Source organism: Chinchilla lanigera, unplaced genomic scaffold (assembly GCF_000276665.1).
Source record: "Chinchilla lanigera isolate Chin_1 unplaced genomic scaffold, ChiLan1.0 scaffold00008, whole genome shotgun sequence".
NCBI classification, from domain to species: domain Eukaryota; kingdom Metazoa; phylum Chordata; class Mammalia; order Rodentia; family Chinchillidae; genus Chinchilla; species Chinchilla lanigera.
In genome coordinates this window covers 561879-579469 of record NW_004955409.1, presented here as the reverse complement: position 1 = coordinate 579469, position 17591 = coordinate 561879, and the positions used below count along the sequence as shown (strand labels likewise).

Sequence of the window (17591 nt, the reverse complement as noted above, 5' to 3'; positions counted from 1 at the left end):
GGCGTCGCTGCTGCCGGTGCGGCCGCGCAGGGCTTTGGGTTGCGCGGCCCGCTGTGGCAGTGGCCGCCCGCGCGTGGCTGCCGGAGCCCTGCACCGCGGCTCCTCCAGTCGGAAAGGTGTCGTGAGCGTAAAACGCAAACGTGCTGGATGTCAGTAGGCCGCTACCAAAACAGCAAAGCTTCTATTTGTAAATCGATTCACGTGTTCAACATGTATGCCAGGTATGCAACATCAGGTCACGCAGAATGAAGTTAGCTTTATCTTTTCGTTTGGCGGCTCTGAGATTTAAATTCAGCGCACGGCTGGTGTCAGCTGTCGGCTGAGGGGGGTGGGCTGGTGACGGGGCGGCACTGCCCTTCGCCCGGGTCAGGACCCACGTGTGAGCTGGGGGCTGTAGGCGAGGTTCATCCCTCATGCCCTTCCTGCCCCACTCGCTGTCCTTCTCCTGGCCGGAAGCTTTGTGCAGTTTTAAATTTTGGTCAGGTCCTTCCCGCAGCCTAGAAAACCACGCTGTCTTAAATGTCTGCAGAGGTTGCTAATGACTGGGAATTGAGAACAGCACTGATTTTACTGCTCAGTTAAAAATGTTTTCCTTTCCAAGATCTGTGCATAATCCCCGTCGGTTAGCTTTCCCTTGCTGAAACAAAGCTAGAAGGAATTCGCGGAGGTCCCGGAGCAGTCCTGGAGTTTCTGTGCGTGGTGTGGCAGTGGGCTGGCCCAGGTGGGCCTGGCTGCCCTCCCTGCGTTAGGGACGCAGTGAGAATGGGCCGGGTGCCCATGTCTCCTTCCCTGCTCCCACCCAGCCCCACAGCTCAGGCCTCCAGTGTCGGCCCGGGGACACGGTCCTGACCCAAGCAGCAGCAGGGACCCTGCTCCAGGCTTCCCTGTCCAGCCCGCATCCCCATTCCTCAGCTGTCACAGACAGTTGGTAAAGTGGGCACGGAACACACCGGACGCTCACTCGCAACAGGGCACACTGGCTCTCTGCCGCCCCTTGGAGGGGCCCTGCCAGGAGCTGTGGTGACCAGCCACGGAGCTGGGAGAGGCCGCTGGGGCAGGTTAGAGACCCAGCCACGTGACTGGAGACTGGCCTGGAAAGCTCAGTCAGGAGCTGCCCACAGCTGGCTGTAAAGCAGCCCTCAGTATAAAGTTAATCAAGTCCATTCAGCAAAAGGACAGATTCACATGGAAGTTTTTAGAAGCATCTTTTGCACACACCAGATTTAGCTGTGCTGTACCAGCGATTACCGTGGATTCTGATGTGAGTTGGTTGTCAGATCTTTGTTCTTGGTCTGGGACCCAGCATCCAGGTCGACTGAGGCAGGTGCTCTGCCTGCGAACCATTCTCCACAGTTACTCTCCAAGGTCTGACCGCAGGCCTGCGGGACACTTGCAGGGTGGGAGCATGCACAGGCGGGGCAGGGATCAGCACAGGCAAGGCGGGCTGCTGCCTCCCACAGGCTTTGCAGGTAGGAGGGGCTCTGAGCCCAGCAGCTCCACAGCCTCGGGAAAAATGACTTCAGCTCCCTGTACCATCGTGTGAGTGAGCAGATGGTGTAAAGTACTCAGTGCGGCAGTAGCTCTGGACTGGAAATGTTTGATTTCCAAGGGTCAGGTGTGTGTGCTAATGAAATAGGTGTGGTGTTTTGTTGGTGGTGCTGGGGATTAAAGCCAGGGCCCTTGTGCCTGCTGGGCAGGTGCTCCACCATTGAGCTACATCAGCAGCACTGCTTTTTTCATTCTGAGACAGAGACTTGCTGAGTTGCTTGGGATGGACTTGATCTTCATACCCTCCTGCCTCAGCCTCCTGAGTACTTGAGGTTACAGGTATGTGCTGCTATTTAAAAATATATTTCTAAAATAGAGTTAAAAAATTGGAATCTTAATCAAGTGGCTATATTTAAGTTAAAATACAGTCTCACAGGCATGGTGGCACACACCTGGAATACTGTACTGTAGGAGGTTAAGGCAGGAATATCCCAAGTTCGAGCCACCCCTGGGCAGTTTAGTGACTCTGTGAGACCTTGTCTGAAAAAGTACAAAAAGGGCTGGGGTTGGAGCTGAGTGCAAGGCCTGTGGGTTCAATCCCCAGTATTGCAGAAGATAGTGTTGAGTATGCGTGTGTGTATATGTGCATATATGGACGTGCACATGTGTGCATGTATGTGCATGTGTATGAAAACAAGAACGTAAAACTACCTGTCTTGTGTCTCTGAGGCGTTCAGTAAGTATGGAAGAGCACCTGCTTTTGCAGAGCAGGCAGGCTGTGCCTCCTGTGTGTACTGCAGGAGGCTCTCTGTGGTTGGCTGGGCTGGCTGGCTGACTTGGGGCATCTTGGGCTGGACTGAGAGCGGGTCCGTCTCTTCTGCTCCCTGTACCCGGCGCAGGTCTGGACACCCAGATTCGCCCAGGCTCTGCTGTCGGCCGTGGCAGATGTGAAGCTCTACTCACTGGCGCGGCGGCTGGAAACCCAGGAGGTGGCCGGATGGGTGGTGAGTCCCTGTGCTCAGTGGCTCTTGCGGGCACTGTCCTCCCTGGTGGATGGCGGCTCCCAGCTGCTCCTTACGGGACCGAGCGGGACTTGGTGCTGGTGGTGTGCAGGCATGTGTGCATGTGTGTGTGCGTGCGCGCGCGCGTGTGTGTGTGTGTGTGCACGCATATGTGTTTTTCCCAGTCTAGTGGCTGCGGTGCGAGGCCCAGCCGGGAGCCCTGGAGGTGCAGTCAGGTGCAGTCGCTGCCCAAGGTTGGCATTCGAGACCTCAGCTCTCCCCCAGCTGGAAGGGCCGGAGTAAGGAGGAACTGCAGGAGGCGGGCTTTGTCCCCTGTCCTAGTTCCAGGTCCTGAACACAGGACTGCTGTTCTACACGTGGCTCCTCCCCAAATGAGCAGTCCTGCCATATGTTTAATCTTTCTGTTGGAAAGTACATCCAGATTCCAAGAAATCTAGTTACCAGCACACTTGTGAAATGTAGCTTCTTAGTAAACTGGACATAGGGCGTGTTTCTGCAAGCAGTGTGTTCTTTTATACTTAAACAGGACAGGTCAGTTTACGGCTTCAGCACCCGTTTCAGGTACAGCATCAGCCTCTATTTTGTGCTTGTATTTTGTGTGCCAACCTAAGACAGCGTGAAACCACAGGCGAAGGTCAGATTGTCTTTGGAATCCTTTCTCCAGTTTAAGAAATACTTTTAACTTTATGAAAATTGGAATGTTTTTACGGCACATGTAAAGAGACAGGAAGCTAGTGTCAGGTGTTTAACACTCGTGCCTCAACTAACAAGTTATGTGTAAGGCATTTGCTTTGTACACTTTCACTGATGCTTCTGATTGCATGTTCCTCCAAAATCTGGCTCGGTAACTTAGTCAGTTTTCAAATTAACATTCCGTAGCTCCTTCTCAAAATTTCTGTTGTGTTTAATTTTCATTTAGGAAACAGGAAGGTGGGCATGGTGGCGCAGGCCTATAATCCCAGCGCTGGGGAGGCTAAGGCAGGAGAAACGTGTGAACTTGAGGCCAGCCTGGGCTACAAAGTGAGTTCACAGCTATCCTGAACTGCATAGCAAGACCCTGCCTTTAAAACAAACCAAAAAAAGGGATCAGTTAGGAATTAGGGCAGCATACCAAATCAAGCTCAATAAAAAAGTCAAAATACTTGTTTGAGAGGCAGCTTCAGGAATCCTGATGGGGAGAATCTAGTTGCAAAGTTCAGTCCTCTAGGAAGATTACCAGCAAAGACTGTTCATGTCTTCCGTGAATGGGAAGTGGGATTCTAGTTGAATGCAGCGCCATGGAAATGCGGCTGATGTGTAAACTCCGATCATGAACAGACATGACCTGACGTTGCCGTAGACCATGCTTGACCTCAGCCCGTAACGGCAGTGTTGCTGTCCTACTTGGAAGTCCCTTGCCTTTAGTGTGGCTTGGGCGGTGCTCAGCTTGCTTGCTTCTCCGGCGGAAGGTGCGCGGCGTTTTCCCATGCTTGTGATTTTTCTCAGTTTTTCTGCCAGTTGTGCTCTTGGTTTACGTGGTACTGCTGTACCCGGACCCTCACGAACACCATGGAGACCATTCTTACTACCATTGCTCTCTCCTACTATCCTCTGGAGGGCTCCAAGGCCACGCACAGGTGAGCTCCAGCGCTGTTACCAGCTGCGCGCGAAACCCGCCACACCATCACCCTGTGGCATCCAGGTTGTCGTTCCGCCAGAAGCAGAGAACAGTGGGCCAGCAGTCAAGGAGAGCCTCACAGCGTGGGAAGTCCGTTCAGGGATGCAGGCGCTGCCGGAGCACATAGTCCTCTGGGGCTGCTTCCCGAGGCAGCAGGGTGACTTGAAGAGACAGGAGGATGCAGTTGCAGGCTCCCTGGGGAGCGGTACTGAAGTAGTGGAGGAGGCCTGGGGTGGGGGAGAGGCCCAGTCGTGAGCAAGCCCCCCAACGTGCTCTCCCGGCTCCCCACCCCAGCCAGAGCATGGGCCACAGTTGCCTCCCAGAGCCTCGATGAGGGAAGGCAGATGAAGACACCTCGTGTGTCCCAGCGGAGGGGCTGCAGCTCAGTGGGTGTGGGGCGGCTGGAGGGGCGCTTGCTCCGGGTCCAGGCTCCGGTCCAAGGCAGCAGAGGGCCGGACGGGGGAGAAGCGAGGCGTCATCAGCTCTGACCCAGGTAGTGGTGCAGGTAAGCAGGAGGTCAGAGGCTGAGGCAGGAGGCTCACCAGCTCAAGGCCAGCCTGGGCAGCTTTGCAGGACTGCCTGAGAGGAGAAGGGCGGTGGCAGCGGTCGCTGGGAGGAGTGGGTGCTGTGCGCCACGGGCGTGGGCTGTGGTGCGCCCCTCCCGCACAGCGAGGTCACCTCTGCTCCGGACCCAGGGCAGCAGGGGTGCCCTGCTGAGGCACCCGGGATGAGTCCTCGAGAGGCCAGGCAGACGGAGGCTGTTATCTTGAGACAGGGCTCATTAAGTTGCCCCAGCTGGCCTTGAATTTGTGATCCTCTTGCCTTGCCTTCCAGGGGACTGGAACATAGGCACGTGCCACCATACTTGGCAGAATACTGTCATTTAATTTTTAAAAAGTTGTCTCAGTGTGGACAGTCAGATGACCATCCCGTCTCTTCCTTTGTGCAGCGTGAAGTACGCCTCCCTGGTGGCCCTGGCCTGCCTGGTCCGCCCCACAGCCATCATCCCGTGGGTCCCACTGCTCCTCAGACACGTGTGGCGGGAGCAGGACAGGCGCCGTCTCATTCTGCACAGTTTCTTACCTGTCGGGTAAGCCTGGCTGCGTCTGTCCGTCAGTTTACTGAGCTGTAGATGACAAAGTGTGAAAAGGGCTGGTGTGAGGGGTTTTGTTTTGTTTTTAATGGTGCTAGGAACTCAAGGCCTTTGTGCTAAGCTATATTTCCAGCCTTTTTAGTCTTTATTTTTAAGACAAGAGTCTCAGAGTTGCTAAGTTACCCAGGCCTGGCTTGAGCTGGAAGTTTTCCTGCCTCAGCTTCCCACGGTGCTGGGGATTACAGGTGTGCACCCCATGCCCAGCTTCAGTTAGTAATTGTATCTTCTGATATTGTGAGAACTCAGTCCAAGGAGATAGAGCATTTCTAACTGTGTGTTTTTGTGTCTGTGATACTGGTTATATTTTGTTTAAATGAGTCTTCACAGTTTTTTCTAGCTTTGAATTGCCCTGTGCTTGGTTTCCTGAATATCTCTCAAGTGTATGGTAGAGACGCTCACTCTTTGGCCCTGTACGGGCCTCGTAATGGTCCTCACACGGGACCTCCAAGCCTGGTTCTGGGGTGTCGCCACCTGTGTCTCCCCTCAGTAGCAGAGGAGACTGGAAGCGGAGAAGCTCGGAGGCTGCTGGCTCCGCGGTGAGGCGTGAGTCTGGGCAGACTGAGACTTCGTGCGAACTCTGACTTCGCCCTTCCGGCAGCCGTTTGAGAGGCCTCCAGCCCTCCTGGGCTCCTGCTCTGGCCGGTGGGGCGCGCTGTGGTCCCAGCCCTGACTCAGGCAGCCTGGGCCCCCGCGCGCAGAGCAGGAGGGGGAGGGCCCTGGGGTGCGTCTGGAGGATGCCGCTGCGGGAGCCGGGGCTCCGACTGGGATGAGCACGGACGCTCGCCGGCGGAGAGGCTGGGGAAGCAGGCGCACGTGGTGCTGGCGTGGGAGGGAAATGCGAAGAACAGGCGGCCTGGAAAAGCGTGAGCTGTGGAGCAGACAGCATCCCTCACTTCGCAGTGCCATGTGCTGGGCCTTGAGGCACTGCACTGGGGCCAGACTTGAGCTGTGCCAGCCTTGTGCATGTCAGCATCCTTGGTAAATGAATACCCAGCTGTGCATCCAGATGGCAACAGCATCTGTAACACAGGAGCTGGGCGTGGGCACACTGCTGTCATCCCAGCACTCGGGAGGCTGAGGCATGAGGGTCACCTAGAGTCTGCACTGCTCAGTGAGACCCTCTCTCAAAAAAACCAAACAAAGTATAGAGGGACCTCGTGTTACTTTTAGGACAACTTGTAACGTACTGCATTATTCTCATTTTATACTGAATATGACGGAAAATAACCTTACAGTCTGCAGTGAGAGGTGTGGAGATAACAGGCCATTCACAGTGGTTGCAGGAAACATGAGACACTCAGGAGGTGTGCAGTCTCAGCCTGGCCCCCGCAGAGCCCTGGGACGATGACAGCGCGGGCCCAAGCAGGAGGCACGTAGGCCGTGTGCGCGGCTGGCTGGCTGTGTGTAAGGGCCCAGTTGCCCCGCGGCCAGGCTGTACTCGGGCGATGCCAGTTAAGACCCCAGGCTGGGCGTACACTGTGGCCGATTCCGCACTCCAGAGCTCAGTGAGACCCTCTCTCAAAAAAAGGCGTGGGAAGGGCCAGGAAGTGCTGAGGCGCTCGGAGACAGGCTAGCAGCTGTGACGCTGCCTACCGGGTGGAGGAGACGACACCCATGCCCACCAGCCCAGGGGAGAGGCGTGAGCACGGGCACGGAGGAGCTGGACACGCCGCCTGCGCACAGCGCCGCCCTGTGAGCAGAGCTCACCCCGCGTGCTCCCGATGAGCCGGCCTCAGCCTGAGCTCCGCAGCCAGCCGCGCTGTGAAGTGGCCACACCTGGGGCAGTTTGTTGTGTGGCCGTAGCTAATGTGTGTATTTTAGAAAGTTTGCTTAAGTACATCTCAGTGCGCGAGCTTTCAGAACGCGAAAGTCTGTTGGGTGAAAGTGTAAAGTGTCTCTACAGTGGCCTCTCAGGCAGGGCCCGTGGAGTCCTAACGGCAGCGCTGGATTTCTGACAGGTTTAGACTGAGTCGCTGTTCTCTTGTTTTCCAGGTTTGTAACTCTGACTCTGTCTCTGGTCATTGACCGTATTTTTTTTGGCCAAGTAAGTAAAAATATATTAAACCAGCAGCAATTCTTATTCTAGTGATTAACGGCACTGAGAGCTCAAGCTGGGTTTTTAATCAGTAGTATTTCGGAGCAGACCCTTCCTGAAGTGATACAGGACTAACAGAGACTGGCTGTGTGTTGCCGGCTCGAGCCTCCGTGCCTTCTGCGAGGTGCTGCTCACCGGGCTCTGGAAGAGCCCGTGGAAGGCGGGGGCAGGCCTGCGTTCCACTGGGCGTGGGAAGGGTCACACTTCTCAAGGACTTCATCGACCCTCAGTCCACAGTCGTGTTGACCGAAGTACTGGATTCTCAGCCCCTTGCTCGGAGCTCCTCACCTCGGAGCTGCGAGCTGCACCTCCCGCTCCTTTGTTTGCAGCGCTGGCCTTAAACGCGGGCTCTGCCCTGCACCCTTGCCAGCACCCTCCTCCCGTCCCTTTTCTGTGAGACCGGGCTTCACCGGCACTGAGTTGCCCAGGCTGGGCGTGACTTTTGACCCTTCTGCCTCAGAGTGCTGGGATTACAGGCGTGCACCCCCACACCTTGCCTTGAGGTGTTTTTAAAATCTCTTCCCTCTTGCGGCCCTGGAACTTTAGGCCCACAGTGAAGGCCAGCTCTCCAGGAGTAGCTGTGTGGTCTGGGATGGGGTCTGGACCTGGCCTGCCGCGGCTCTTTATCGGGAAGTGATTGTGCCGCGGGCGGTCGGAGGAGAATCGACCTTGCGAGGTTGCATGGGCAGCTGCTTGCACAGCGTCTGGCTCGAGCAAGGCCGCGTGCCCGTTGCCATCCTAGGGCCACCTGCGTCAGAGCTCACTCCAACAGATGACAGGCGAGTGAGACTGTCCGCGTGGACCCAGAGCCCGGAGCGGGGTTGCTGTCAGGAGCTTCTCATTGGATGGAATGCTCACATCGCCTGGCTGTGGGAGCACTTGTGATCGCCAGGACTCACTCGAACCCTCTAGCCTAGTGTTCCACAACTCAGGATGCACCATTGGTTAGAAGGACAGCGAGAATGACCCCATCCGGTCCCCGGTCAGGATTACAAACGGAAACCGCGAAACCACGGCCCGGTGTTCAGTCTCCCCTGATGTGCTCTCGAGACCCTGTCCTGTCCCAGGGCTGCAGATGCTGGGTGCTGACCACCTGTCTCTTCTCACACTGCAGTGGACGCTGGTGCAGCTCAACTTCCTGAGGTTCAACGTGCTGCAGGGCTCAGGCACCTTCTACGGCTCCCACCCGTGGCACTGGTACCTCAGCCAGGGGCTCCCGGCCGTCCTGGGCCCCCACCTGCCCTTCTTCCTGCACGGCTGCCTCTGCGCCCCAAAGCGCTCCAGGCTGCTCCTGGTGACTGTGCTGTGGACGCTGCTTGTGTACAGGTGAGGCTGCTTGCTCAGTATTCCTGCTCAGACGCTGCCGGGAGGTAAGATGAACTGAATTCTTTAGAAGGTAAACTGACGGCTGGGTGAGCTCAGTGTAGGAGAGCTCACCTGGCATGCCTGAGGTCAGGTTAAACCCTCAGCACCACTGAAGAAAGAAAGTAAAATGGAACCCTTAACTCCTGTGCTGTGAGCAGTGGTAACCATGCCAAGGCTCAGAGCAGCAAGGGTCTCGCTGTTTCTCAGGAGCTGAACAAAGTCCATTTACTTCCAGAGCAGTGGTGGTGAACCTGAGGCACGTGTGCCGCAGCTGGCTACTTATTACCATTAAAGACACCAACATGTCTGCCATCGCTGCTCTGGAGAGATAGAAAGTACAAAAACTTTAAAGATTGAGGGTCAGAGAAATTCTGTTTTGAAATAAAATGTATGCATCCTTATTGCAAACTTGAGTGCTTTTTAACTGAACTGGTAATAGAACTCTTTGGAGTCTAAGTGTACTTCGTACCTCAGACCTTTGGGATGCGTCCACCGCAGGTTTGGTGCCCCAAGCATTTTGGCATCCAGTGAGGGCTTGTGGGTGTCACTGCCCCTGCCCCAGGCCCGCTGCCCTGTTCAGCCAGACAGTCTCCCCGGGCCTCTCCGCTCTCGGTGCCTGTCCGCCTCCCGAGCCCACCAAGCCTCGAGGTGTCCGTGTGTGCTGTGAGCTAAGACACACGGGAGTCACTGTTAGCTGAGAGTAGGGACGGCTCCTCGATCAAGAAGTCCTGCCTTCCATAGTTAGGGACAGACTGTTGATGTTTTGCTTTAAATGCATTAGCCAACCATGTGATATGACGTTTTCTCTCGATATGTTTTTATTATTATAGCATGTTGGGCCACAAAGAATTCAGGTTTATCTATCCAGTCTTACCATTCTGTATGGTGTTCTGTGGTAAGTGGTTTGTTTAATATACAAAACAATTGTATAAAACAATTTAAAAATAATAAATACTTTTTCCTGCATCTTTGAAGATAAAAACATGAGGATCCAGTGTCCAAACCACTTTTGGGTAGTGTTCTTAGAAATCTGTCACTGAAAAAGCAAGACTGTTTTAGAATAGGTATTTCAAGTTTATGCCTAAACTACAAAGGTGTTCATTTTCACAAAGGAAAAATACATTTAGAGCTGTCAAAACCAGTTTTTAATATTTTTATCCACAAAATATTTACCCAGTTAAGACCAATGCAGTGCAGGTTTTTTGGCGGGAGAATGCCAGGAATCAAACTCAGGACTCATGCTTGCCAGGCAGTCGCTGCACCAGAGCTAAATCCCTGGCCCAATGCAGTTTTTAAAATGATTCACTCCCATGGCTTTATTTTTGTCTTTCTCCATTTCCATGAGTTCTTTGTTTGTGACTTTTTAAAAAAACTTTGTTAACTCACATCAGGAAAACATAAATTTTTACATTGGTTTGGGAAAACTATGAATTAAATTTTATTAACTTAGAGTTTAACTCAGAATAAATGATTCTTGGCTTCCTTAAAATATTAGTACCTTTAAAAAAAAAAAAAAGAAAGAAACTGCACTGGGAGAGAAGGAAGTGAGTGACCAGCAGGGAGTGGCACTGAGGATAGGGGACCTCCAGGTCTCAAACCTTCTACTTCAGAACCCCAGCGCTCTGAGCACGGTAACCCAGATGCACATCTGTGTCTGCGTGGCAACATCTGTGGAAATGAGCTGAAACCTTCCTTTACTGGCAAGTCATAAGCATAGTAGGCCACGTTCACAGACACTTCAGATTTGTTTGAGGCAGGGTCTTGCTATGTAGTTGAGGCTGGCCTTGAACTCACCTTGTAGCCCAAGCTGGCCTCGAGCTCACAGCAATCCTCCTGTCTCAGCCTCTTGAGTGCTGGGATGACAGGCATATGCCACTATACTGGCTCACTTCAGATTTTATTTGTTTTGGTGCTGGGCATCGAACCCAGGGCCTTGGGCATACGAGGCATGAGCTCTACCACTGAGCCACAACCCAGGCCCAGCCCCTCACTTCAGTTTTGAAAAACAGTTTTAACAGGCACTTGAGATTAGTTACCATTAAATCCAGCATGGCAGAGTACTAGCGGGTAAACTTGGGATTAACTTAGGGGCTCGGTTTGATTTCCATGTTCATAACCTGGGTTTTCTTGGTTCTCCTGTGAGCTGTTTCTTTACAAAGCTTGTAGAGACCAGGGTGGCCTGGTCCTAGTCTCAGGGTGGAGACCCAGCCCTGATGGGGTGCTCAGGCCAGCCAGAGGAGCCATCTTCCCTGCAGACGGTGGTTCTGAGTGGACAAAACCCATCCCCGTGTGGGTGCTGCCACCCAGCCAGGGCCCCTTGGGGGTGCTCAGGGCAGATGGCCTGGCTCTTTCCTGGCTACCTGGCATTGGTAGACAACTGCACCTTGGATCATCGCCTTTTTCTGTTCTTCTGATCTTTTTAACCTGACTTTAGGTAACCATAACAGCTCGGCCACTGAGGTGTCACAAACCACCTGAAAACGTAGCGGCCTAGTCTGGCATGGTGGCACACACCAGTAGTCCCACACTCAGGAGGCTGAGGCAGTTTAGCAACTTAGCAAATCCTGTTTCAGAATAGAAACAAGCCAACCTAGTGGCTTAAAGCTGTTACCACTGAGAGCCTGCCTTTCAGCAGGATCATCCTGTGCTTAGACGTGCTGTCCGCGTGGTGGGCAGCCCTTGACTGGGCTCTGAGGCAGCTCAGTTCTGTGTATTCAGGGCTGTGGGGGAGCCTCGGCTTCGACCTGTGAACTCTTCCTTCTCCACCCTATGCGGTCAGCACAGATCAGGACCAGGCCAGGTTAGGAGCAGAGGCAGCGCGTGCGGCCTTGGCGGCAGCGGGGGATAGAAAGTGGGGTGGCAGGGCAGGAGGGCACCTGCCGTAGCAGGTCCCGGTCGCAGTAACCCAGCTGCCTGGCCCGATCCCCACAGAACAGCCCTGGGATGGGCTCCGCTCCCAGCGAGGCGTGCCAGCTGGGCCCAGGACCCTGCTGTGTCCCACACCATTTCGGAACCAGGGTTCTCTGATGTCAGTTTCTTGGATTTGGCTACCCTTTTTCTAAATTGTGATCTCAGTGGCCATCCCAGTAGATTTCTTTTAAGGATGGGTTCCCCAGGGTCCCTCTCCGCTCCCTTCCAGAAGCCACTGCCTGGATGTATTTTAGCTGTGATTTGGGTCCGCAGTTCCTCTCTAAAATGCTAGGGACTCCCTGGACGATGCCTGCCATGGGCCTGGCCGGTGGCTTCTCATGGGGCAAACAGCCGCTTCCTCCAGGGGCAAGGCCCGACCCTCACGGTCTCGCGTCCCGGACTGCTCACCCCAGGCGGGAACCCCTGCTTGCCCTCCCGTCACCACCAACACTGAGTGGACCTGACAGCCTCTCTAGAGGAGGGAAGGGGCCGCACTAGGAAGGTAGAGGGCACGGTGGCAAACTGGAACCCAGCTGGGCGGCTCGGCAAGAGCCTTTCTGAAAACGTAGGAATTCTGGAGGTGGAGCTCAGTGCCAAGTCCGAGTTCATCCCAGTACCATGCAAAAAAAGGTCGAGGGAGGCAGTACCTGCCCATAGTCCCAGCACTGGGGAGACTGAGGCAGGAGGGTCATGAGTTCAAGGTCAGCCGGGCACCCAGCAAGACTCGGGCTCAAAACCCCAAATAATGGGTTGGAAGGATTATTTTGCACATCAGTTGTGCCGTTGCCCCTGCCAAGCACAGGCTGCACACGCCACTCCTCAGCAGTTCGGGTGCAGGCATCAGGCACGGGTCAGACTCCCGCGCGCTCGCTGCCACAGCCTTGCCTTGCCCGGCGGGGAGCCACGTGCCCTTGGGGAGTCCGACCTGTGTGGTCAGGCTGAGTGACACGCAGCGCAGGAGCTGCTTAGCCACAGCACACGCCCCACAGCCGTGGATTCGGCAGCCCAGGGGCAGAATCCCTCTGAAGCTGCACGGCTGTACAGTGGGCTCACCAGAGGTGGCACAGTGCGCAAAACCGCGTGCTGTGTGTCCTCCTGTTGTGGGCTTGAGCACTGGGGACCCCTTCCAGGAACTGAGTTTGAGGGACAGCTGTCCTTGGGCCTTCAGACTTCACCAGATCAGTCAGCCGGTAAGACGGCTTAGCTGGCAAGGTGTGACTGACTGGATTTGTGCCTTGCAGGGAATGCGCTCGTGTGTGGCCCTGTGTCATGGCCGGGCCCCCTCCCCAGTGGTAACCGCTGGCATTTCTCTAGTTCTCCCAGACATTTTCTGCATACACTAAGTATCATCTGAACCAAGCACTGCGGTGCACTCATAATCCCAACACTGTGCAAGGCTGATGCAGGAGGACCGCAGGTTAGAGCCCAGCCTGGGCAATTTAGTAACTTACAAGAACCTGGTCTCATGATTTAAAGAAAGGGGCTGGCCCTCAGGAGGCTGCATTAAATCCCCAGCACTGCCTTCCCTCCAAAAAAACCCCCAGAAAATACCTTTTGTTGGCGTAGATAACAGAAGCGAATTGAGCACTTGGGGGTTGTCCTTTAGAAGCCAGCGAGTGGTACATGAACTACTTACTGTGCGAGGTGAATGTCCGGGTGTTCTGGGTTTACACCAAGTCCCTACCCGCCTTTGTGGGGTGCGAGTGGCCTGTGTTCAGGTCAGGTCACAAATTACTGCAGTGGCGCAGACCTACTTCCGCACGCTACACCATTTGAATGTGGATTTCACCCAGAACTTCATCTCGGTGTTAGGGGCTGTGCAATGAAATGTCCTAGGATGGCAAAATCTAACTGGAATCATACTGATCACCTCCTCTTCTAAAAGCCACTTCCCCGTGAGAAAAGCAGGGGTCAGGCTTCTCCCTGGGCCCCTCCAGCAACAGCCTTTCCCACCCTTCCCCTTCCAAAGTCCCCATGGTATACCCCGCCTCGGAGGTTTGGGAGCCCTGAGACTCCGGTCCGCACTGCTAGACCCTGCAGCCCCACTGAGCTCAGCACTCGGTGAGAGTGCAGGAGACCAGCGTCACGGCAGCGACTGCAGTGCGTCTTCCTCACCCAGGACACTCTCTCGCCCACCTGCGCGCCTGGAGGAAGCCTGCGCTCAGCTTCCTGCTTCTGTCCAACACGCTCCTCGCCCTCTACACGGGCCTGGTCCACCAGCGGGGCACGCTCGACGTCATGGGCCACCTGAGGGAGGTCAGCTGTGGGAGCACCAACCTGTCCTCCGCCTCGGTGTTCATGCTGATGCCCTGCCACTCCACGCCCTACTACAGGTACGGAGGTTCCTCCAGATGCCGTAATTTCTGGGTTTGCATCAACTGGTTATTGACCAAATGGCAAGAAAACCTAAAGACGCACTCACACTTTAGTGATGGGTTTTAAAAGCCATTTGAACTGCGTTGACGAAAACCATGTAATACTTTTAAGTAAATTTTAATTTTTAGCAAAATTAGCCAGGCTTGGTACATGGCTGTATACTCTTCTACTCGGCAGGCTGAGGCAAGAGGAGTGCAGGTTCAAAGCCAGACTGTGCCAGTTACCAAGACCTTGTCTTAAAAACACAGGGCTGGGACGCAGTTTGGTGTTAGGAGTATGCCCAAGTTCAGTCCCTAGTACTGTGAAAAATAGTAAAAAATCAAAAATACACACGTAAGCCTGCTTTAAACTGGTGAAATGCCTTAAAACAGGCTTGGTGTAGCTCGGGTAGAGCACCTGCCAGGCATGCACAAGGCTCTCGGTTCAGCCCCAGTACTGTGGACAGAAAAAGGAAAAACTCAGTTATCACCGATCTTACTGCAGTCTTCATTACAGCTTCTATCACACAATTCTCAATCCCAGAACACCAGGTGCTAATCCAGATTGACTTCTGCACTATTGCGCTGGCTGTAAGTCAGCCCTGATCTCTTCACGCATCACCTGTATTGCTTATGCGTTAGAGAATGCAACTAGATGCTATTTTAATGCCGAAGTGAGGGTTCCTGGGCTAGCTTTCCTATGGTAAATTCCACTTCTTTAACTCCACCCAGTTTTAAGCAGTCTGGAGTTGGCACTGTATACGCAGTTACTTTAGTATCACCATGGATCTCATCTTAGGAGAATACAATTGAAAAATGCCAAATATTAACACATAACTTCGCAAGTTGGTATTGCCTGGGGAGAGCCACAGGCCATGTGTAAGACCTCAGGCTGGCTCTGAATGGTGCCTCTCAAGCTGCGCTGCCTACCCCAGAATATACGGCTGACAGCTGCTTCTCAGAACTTTTGCTTAAACTTTGAAATAAGGTCTCCTCCAAGATCATAAAAATTAAATTATTAGGTTAGTAACTGTGCATCTCACAGATAAATGTAACTAAACTCCTTTTCCAGTGGAACATTTATTCTTTGTATCAAGTGAGGTCTAGCTTTTTGGAGGGTTCTGCCCAGCCCAGAAGTGTCCCAACAGGAATCAGACAGACCCACCCTCTTGGCCTTTATGTGTCAGCACCATGGTAAAAACAGCTCGTGAGATTGCCCATCTGTCAACGTGTTGCTCTGACAACTACATGAAGTATGTAAGCAGGCTGGGCGTGGTGGAGCACACCTGTCATCCCAGCACTTGGGAAGCTGAGGCAGGAGGATTGCTGGGAGTTCAAGGCCAGCCTGAACTGCACATTGACGCACTGTCTCAAAAAAATAAACGAACAAACAAAACACCACTCAAGGCTGTGAGCCCTCCCTCTGGGAGCAGAAGGGAAGAGCAAGAATCCTTCCTGCCTTGCCCGTGTGCCTGCAGGGTCTCGAGGCCAGTCCCCAGCTGTGATTCCTCGTGGTCACCAACGCAGACTTCCCACTTGGTGACGCATGCGGGAGGTCTGCACAGTAGAGGGACCCTCGTGCCCTTTGCATGGTTGTGGTAACGCGCAGCAACTCTGCCTTCCACAGCCATGTCCACTGCCCACTGCCGCTGCGGTTCCTGCAGTGCCCTCCAGATCTGACTGGGCAGAGTGGGTATCTTGATGAAGCAGACACTTTCTACCTCAACCCCGAAGGCTGGCTACAGAGGGAGTTTCAGGATGCCAGCTCCCTGCCAGCTCGCTTGGTCATGTTCAGCGTTTTGGAGGAGGTAAGTAGATACGTTTATTTCCCCTCAGGCTTAGCAAACAGGTAAACAGACAACATCCTCATCTCAGGGTCCCTGCCATCCCCCGTACTTTGCATTGGTCTTTCCCAGTCAGGCTCAGTCACAGGTCCGTAGCTGTCAAGGTATATTAGTTACCATAAATGAGGCCACAGCCAGGCATGGGGTGCACGCCTGTTACCCAGCCCTCTGGAGGACCGCAGAGTTCAAGGCCAGCTTGTGCTACATGGCAAGACCCTGTCTCAAACAAAAAAACCCAAGAAACCAAAGCCAGGCGTGATGGCACAGCCTAGGAGGCTGAGACTGGAGTGTCTTAAGTCTTAACCCAGGTTATGCACCTTCATGACAGTGACACCTTGTGTCAAATTTTTTAAAAAGGGGGGTGGGGTGCTGAATATGTGGCTCAGTGTGAGGCCCTGGGTTCAATCCCAGCACAATAAAAAATGAATAAAGTCGCCAGGCATAGTGGGGCACAACCTGTAAACCCAGCACTTGGGAGGCTGAGGTAGGACTGATCGGTGCGAGTTCAAGGCCAGCCTGAACTACACAGCAAAACCCTCTCTCAAAAAGAGACACACAGACAGACATAAAGTAATAAGGGCCAGGATGGAGCTCAGCAGAGGCCCTGGGTCCTCATGCTATAGGCTGGATGTTGCTGGGGAGTGGGGGGACCCCACGGGGGGGCAGTGTGCCGAGGGGAAGTCAGAAAGGACAGTTATAAATCTCTTGACATGCCTCAGGAAAGCGCAGCCTTTATGCACTTACACATCAATTTACTCCTAGGAAATCCGCACTTTCCTAACCTCAAGGAATTACGAGAGAACTGCAGTTTTCTTCCACACTCACTTCCCAGAGGGCCGAACTGGAAGCCACATTTACGTCTACGAACGCAAGTCCAGTATGGTGTGAAAGTGGGCGGTCCCGAGGTCACCAGGGACCCCGCACCCCGTGGATCGGGCTGGGTTACGTGGAACTGCAGAAAGACACGCACTAACACGCCTAGGTCCCAATAAAGACCTCTGGTCTTCCTTGTGGTGTAGTTTTATTGTTTCTTCTAGAATCAGATGTACAGAGGTTTCACCAGAGAACAAGTCAGCCAGCTCTGAGGGCAGCAAACTTCACAGGTCAGAGGACTCTCGAACGCACAAAAAGACAAGAGGTGGAAGGTTAGGATGTGTTAGAGATGCAGCCCACAACTAACTGCACTTTCTGCAGCTCTGACACACAGCAGTGTTAGTGACACTTCGTCCCAGGTGGCCTGGATAGAAGACTCGGTTCGTGCATCCGAGCCCACTGCATGCCTGGCTTCCTTACTCAAACTACTGTGTGTTCCAGTGCCAAAAAATACATCTTTTCCAACAAAGCTAAACTACAAGTTTATGAAGTGCAGGCCAGCAGTGAACTTTTGACGCTGTAAGCACTGCTGTGAAGCCATCAAACGGAACAATGGCGACGTCCTCTTGAGAATTCCATCTTAGTAAGGGCTGGGGATTTAGCTCAGCGGCAAAAGCGCCTGCCTGGCAAGCCCAAGGTCGTGAGTTCGGTTCCCGGTACCGGAGAAAAACCAAAAAAATAAAAAAAATAAAAGGAGAATTCCATCTTAGCTTCAGCACCAAGCAGTGCAGAAAGCATCCATGTGCCTTAGTTTTCTAACTTAACGCAAGTGTGATTAGTATTTGGGATCAAAAGGCCACTGCCCCAGTTCTGTTTCCAGATTTGCCACG

General features: G+C 53.7%; 2 protein-coding genes and 1 long non-coding RNA gene across 3 annotated transcripts in view; 1 reads left to right on the top strand and 2 right to left on the bottom strand.

Annotated features, from left to right (window-relative positions):
* Positions 1-2387: 2387 nt before the first annotated feature.
* Pigb (phosphatidylinositol glycan anchor biosynthesis, class B) lies at positions 2388-16895 on the top strand (the record flags this gene model as incomplete). The annotated part of the gene is given in 9 exon segments (XM_013510265.1): positions 2388-2492; positions 3996-4126; positions 5117-5257; positions 7313-7364; positions 8530-8741; positions 9611-9675; positions 13810-14023; positions 15672-15852; positions 16651-16895. Coding segments are annotated over 9 exon segments (1227 nt in total), but the record flags the coding sequence as incomplete, so codon positions are not given.
* LOC106147718 lies at positions 14168-16722 on the bottom strand. Its single transcript, XR_001232630.1, has 2 exons — positions 16633-16722; positions 14168-14501 (listed from the first exon to the last, which is right to left on the bottom strand). It is a non-coding gene; the product is annotated as an uncharacterized LOC106147718 (long non-coding RNA).
* Ccpg1 (cell cycle progression 1) overlaps positions 16893-17591 on the bottom strand; it is a 31844-nt gene continuing 31145 nt past the window's right edge. The window contains 1 exon segment of the mRNA XM_013510264.1: positions 16893-17591. Coding sequence (XP_013365718.1) covers positions 17537-17591 — 55 coding nt within the window. The 3' untranslated portion in view covers positions 16893-17536.